General features: G+C 40.6%; 1 protein-coding gene across 5 annotated transcripts; it reads left to right on the top strand.

The window, feature by feature from the left end:
* Positions 1-393: 393 nt before the first annotated feature.
* Positions 394-4,362, top strand: LOC125531697. 5 transcript variants are annotated; one of them, XM_048696010.1, is made up of 5 exons: positions 394-975; positions 1,070-1,684; positions 2,803-2,896; positions 3,729-3,797; positions 3,977-4,362. In XM_048696010.1, exons 2-5 carry the CDS (start codon positions 1,509-1,511, stop codon positions 3,998-4,000), a joined length of 363 nt encoding a protein of 120 aa, XP_048551967.1. In that variant the 5' UTR covers positions 394-975; positions 1,070-1,508; the 3' UTR covers positions 4,001-4,362. The 5 variants fall into 5 exon arrangements, with proteins under 5 accessions (XP_048551967.1, XP_048551963.1, XP_048551966.1 ...); XM_048696006.1 differs by having other exon boundaries at positions 3,972-4,362; XM_048696009.1 differs by having other exon boundaries at positions 3,696-3,797.
* Positions 4,363-5,777: the final 1,415 nt, after the last annotated feature.

The raw sequence follows: 5,777 nt of genomic DNA, 5'->3' as shown, positions 1-5,777 counted from the left end.
CTCAATTCCGACAAACCGTTTGAAAATTAAGTCCAAAATACGATTCGTGTTTTCAGTTATGAAACGGTTTTTTTCAAAATTGCTCTTAAATCATAATTTTTTTTTTATAGGACTGTAATGTGGATGTCAAGAGCTTTCCAACGATATATTACACGCTCCATTTCAACAAAAAAAATTACAAAAAAATTGAACTAAAGAAGACGATTTTTAACACCAACAGAAAGCATCAGTTTGACCGCTCGAATTTCATCAGTTCAACCGCTTGAATTCATCAGTTTAAGAAGGGTATATATATATATATAGGGGGCTGCGTTTTTCTCCACCGGTACGCGAACAAAAAATGAATCTGGATCGGGTCAACCCACCCTGACCCCGAGTACCATCGTGCCCCCCGGCAGCCACGCCTCCGGCCACCTTCCCCCTGCGGTCGTACCTCTGCTCACCTCTCCCCCGACCAACGCGCCTCCCGTCACCTCCCCCCGCCGCCACCACGATTTCAGCCACCTCCTTCCCTAATCCCCAGCGCGCCTTCGATCCTGCCGTCCCCGGCGCCCAAACACGCCACCTACCTGAGCCACGCCCCCGCTTCCTCCTATCAGTCTCGGTGACGCTCGCGCCCTCTCCCCGCACCTCACCTCCTGCCGGTGAAGCATAGCGGCCCAGCCCGGCGCGAGGCACTCGAGGCTCAGGACATGGCATAAATCTCGCGCGTCGACCATCTCTGAGGGAGGCGCCGCGACCACTGCCTCCTACCTTCTGCAGCATGACGTGCCTCGTGCGGCCCTCTGAGCTCAAGTCCCGTCACCGACCGTCCGCTCCCGGCTTCGCTCACCTGTCTGTGCTTGACGGAATCGAGCTTTTCCATGGTTTTGCAGTCCAACTTCTAGCTCCACCTCCGGTCGCTCAATGAATCATGTGTAGGCCACCCCCGTGCTCCGCCCCTATATTCGGTTCGGCTGTTAGCTCCTGTTCCAGGTCCGGCATCCCCCCTGTACTTCCTCAATCTCTCAAAATTTGTTTGAAGCTGACTGTACTTATTCTGATACTCTGGTTGACCTTATGCTTGCAGCTGCCTATACTTGTTCTGATGCTCTGAAGACCTTATGCATGCAGCTGAGTTGGACTGCCTCCTATTCAAATTCTTGCAACTTTCAATTATGTTTTGTTTGAAAGCTACTTACTGTAAAGTAGTATATGTGCTAGCATTTCAGTATAGCTTCCAAAAATATGTGGTTCAAGTTCTCAATTTGTTTAGAAGAAGATAGGACAGGAAATCTTGAATGGAAAGCTCATATGAGTGTGGATGGTTTGAGTAAATTGGTGACTGGTGGAGATCATTCATGTTGATTATTTTTGACAATAATGATAGGTCCACTAGAGAATTTGCGGATAACTTTTTAAGTAAAAAGATAATCTTTATATGGACACTTGGACTATAAACATTTGCTATAGTTCACCTTTAATAACTTTGCAAGTACAGAGATATCACCTAAATGTAATATGTAACTATGTGTTGCAATCTGAGCAATGGGTGTGTAAATTGTAGTCTCTGCATGCACAGTCGAGATGTGTTCAGTCCAACCCCATGGCATCAGGGAGGTCGAGTTCGTCGCGAGCAGCAGTACATGGTTGTCGGCTTCAACTTTCTTCCACCAAGGTGCTTTCACTCGGTGATGCAAGGATGGTAATCTTCTCCCTTGTGTGCTCTCTCTCTCACACACACTGTCTGTGTTCATGTTTACTACTGCTTCAATTTCTTTGTGATGCAAATGTTGCCGGCGAACATACTTTGTGTAGAAAAAAGTTACGAAAAATCACATTTTCTGGTTGTGAAATTTTCCAAATTTGATCTAATCTAGCATTTCAACATGTATTGTATCATCAAAACACACTTCATATGCATTTTATATATGCATCAACATATACAGTCAGTACATCAGTTCATAATAAACAAAAACAAATGAAGATCAGTGCGTGTCCAACAAAAACAAATGAAGATCAGTGGTTTTCATTGCTGCTGGTTTTGTATCTCATGGTGGTTCGCAGGTATAAGATGGGATTTTCATAGCTTTACATTGTTGTTTTGGTTTGTGGCACTTAGATGCTTTTGAAAAATGTTCTGCACATGTTTTGTTGGATTCAGTTCCTCCCAAAAAAGCACTAAAGGAGGTTAAAAAAGCATGGTTCTGCTTGCTTATGTCATTTTTCCCTTCATCGACAGAAAAACTAGTTCAACTACAAAAGAATACATCAGTTCAATGTTGGAAAAATACCAGTTCAAAAAATAAATAAAATAACTTAAGTATACGCCATCATGAAGTGCTTGCCTTCAAGATTTATCTCTTGCTCTTATTTTTCCCTTTCCAGGTTTACGTTCTAGCATACGATTTTTTCTTATCAATTACTCCCTCAGTACAACTTCTGTATGCTCTCGTGTTCACAAATCTTTTAGTACTTTTTTTCAAAAAAATCTTGTAGTACTATGTAAAGCAAGTGTGGCCAACACATAGTTTAGGTGTCGCGGTAGTACTCACTGTTGATGGTGGCCTTCTTTTGTTCCGCTACTACTTTGCCACCTGGAGTAGTACTGCTACTACTTATCATGTTGATAAAACCTTGCGAACAGTACATCTATTTGATTAACGATTCTGTAGGGAGAAAAAGTTCACCAATATACGATCTCTAAGCTCAATATACCAAACTTTTTGTTTAGTAGTTGGCACTCCTCAAGTTTATTTCTTGATGTACACATGATGTACAAATTCTGCTTTCAGTTCGGTTCAATTTATAAATTTCATTCAGTTCGCGCGAGGTGGAGATTGGGGCGCGGTGGGGTGTGGCCGTGTGTGTGGAGACGGCCCGCCGCAACGTCACCGGCCGGATCCCGCTCTTCAGTGTATGTTTTGTATGCTTTTCAGTTCACCTACTTAACAACTACAAGTCCAATTTCCTCCTTGTTCCCATGTTCTTCCTGTAGCACAACAGGTGTTATGCCTGTATGGATAAAAAGAAGCATGTGTTCTTTTCTATTCTTACGAATGAACCCCCACTTCTGTTCTGTTTGAACTTACTTGGCATAAAAATTAGTATTTGTTCTACTATAAAAAAACATAAAATGAAATGTCTTGGTGCATGATCGAAGGTGCATATGGAAGCATCCCCATGTCAATTGCAAAGGTTTCCAGGATGTGAAATCCATACTTTTGGTTATGAACTAATGATGTATTAGTGCATAAACTGATGCAACACATATGTTGTTTCTTTCCAGGCTACTCTAGATTAGAACGAGTTAAAAGTACTTAATTTCTCAATAGTCTGGTCCTCCTCACCAGATGTTATGTAGTACACATCTTTTTAATACAAATGTTTTAGAAGTTTCTTGTTGAACTTATCCCAATTAATATACCTGGACTTGATTATCTTTCTAACATGTACTTATACTGGTTTCATTAGATTTTGTGTTAGTGCTTGTAACACAATCAGTTTAGATCTCGATAGACCACAAGTTCAAGTTCAATAGTATTTCTAAATGCTGGTAGCAGTACTAGTATCTACAAAATTGTAACCTAAGAACTAAGCTTGCATCTTGTTACCTCTATGGAAGCATTGACCTCGTAATTTTATTGGACCAACCACTAACATAAGAATTAGACATGGTGCTTAGTGTATTCTCTCAATCTTGGTTGTTCTTACAGTGCTTATAATCTTGACATCTTTGATGAATCCAGCCCGAACTGAAGCATGTCGGCAAGCCAGGCGTTGGGCTAACCACTGTCGTCTGTCTACCTCCTTCCCCGGTGAGCCCATGCTCTTCTGCTCTTGACACTTGAGCCGCCTGCAATTCTTTTCTCTGTTCGAAAATTCCAAAAGCACCAGTACTTTGTATCAGGATACACCATGTTATTTCTACAAATTTCCATTATGCTTGTATGTCCAAAATGTGTACATTTACTGCTTTTGATTTGTTGTAATGCAGAGAAGTTACCCAGCTGTGGGCTGACTTGGAGGCTCCTTCTCCACGTCGACACAATTGCAGGACCAATGTGCTACTGACCGCGCAAGCTTTCTCAAGGAGCTCGTGTCCAACGATACTGAAAGGAAAAATGGAGTGAAAGTGCTACTGCACCAGTTTTGAACTTCTTATTCAATCATGCTACTACTGAGTGAAAAATGGAGTGAAAGTGTATTGCAATTGATCTCTCTTAGACCCTGGCAATCCTCTATTTATCCTTTGTTTGCTTGTTTTTTGGTCTGTAATTCAAGAACTTTGACCTTCGTAATTCGGTTTTTGGTTAATTTATTATGTCCGTTACAAACCTTTAAATCTGAAGAGGCTTCTAATATATAGCAAGAAAATGTGCAGTCGGTGTGTTGTATATGTCATTCATGTATGAAAATGTGTAGTCGATGTGGTGTATATGTTATTAATGTACATGTATTATGTGTGTGAAAAAATTTCTGTATATGATGAGATGATTGCTACTTCTTTAAATAAGGTATACATGACTGCTTGATGTGCGTGCAAGAATATTTTTTTTTTAATTATTAATAGCATATAAGTTCAAAAAATAAAATGATGTCAGTTCGTCTATTGACTTGAGGAATATATGCTCAAAGAAAAAAACATAACACATTTATTTGGTTAAAAAGTTTATTTTAGTTCAGCTACACGAACCATATAGGTTCGATGATGATGGTACCATAAGTTCGGACAAGAAAACAAATATGACTTAAAACCAAAAACTTTCACTTCTATAAGGTCAAGTGCTATTAATGTGGCTGCTCCATGTAATTAGCCCATTTGTTGGGTGAATCTCCTACTACTTGCTAGATTTGTAATTATAAAAACACAATAAGTTCACAATTTAAAAAGTTGTAAGTTCAACATGACGTATCAGATAAGTTTTAGGAAAAGCTCAAACAAAAAGAAACCTCACGGAAATTCAAATGGTAAAAGTTCAGGTCGTGGAATGAGAGAAGTCCGGAACAAAGTTGAAAAATTTGTAGAGTTGGAAAAAAACACATAATACTTTTCGGTGGTCCGTTCGGAATAAAAGAAATGACAGAAATTCAAATCGTAAAAGTTCAAGCAAAAGGAAACGCCATGCAATTCGAATGGTAAAAGTACAATTCGAATTGTCGGGTGAGTTCAAACTAGAAAGACAGATAAGTCCAAAACCTGCACAACAAAAAAGTTTCACCTGCGAAAGAAAATGTGGCACTTCCACATGAAGTTAATAAACAAGGGTTTGAAAAAAAAGGATGTTTATATAAAAAAAGTGCTCAAAAGTTCAATTACTCTCTGTGTGAACATTCATACACTCTGTTTCCAAAAGAGAGTGCACATTTTACTAGGAAAAAACTTGGGTAAGTTCAAGGACCGAAAAAACCGGAACTTCAAAATCGACAAAATAGCAGAGAGGAATACAAAGTAAAGTCCTGTTGTGAAAGCAATGAGCAGTGCAATGCAGAGGAAGGCCTGGACATAAACGGAGAGGACAGTCTAAGCTATTGTGCCTGAACTAGGCCTTGACAAGAATAGCTAAATTCAGTAACACATACACACCTTGTAGCCACACATGCCTGTCATGCTGCTGGCAGACGTCTTGGCTGAGCAGGGGCCCGCTGTCCACCAGCAATTTCTCCTCTTTCCTTTTCTTAGTTCTTCCAGAGAAACAAAGAGAGCGGATGAGAGAAAGGGTAGCAGGCCACCGTCGATCCATCCCTCGCTAGTCGCTACCCGCACCCACCAGTCATCGTCATAGCCTGCCTCTGGC

The sequence above is a fragment of the Triticum urartu genome, unplaced genomic scaffold (genome assembly GCF_003073215.2).
Source record: "Triticum urartu cultivar G1812 unplaced genomic scaffold, Tu2.1 TuUngrouped_contig_7879, whole genome shotgun sequence".
Classification (NCBI taxonomy): Eukaryota; Viridiplantae; Streptophyta; class Magnoliopsida; order Poales; family Poaceae; genus Triticum; species Triticum urartu.
This window is presented reverse-complemented; position numbering and strand designations above follow the sequence as displayed.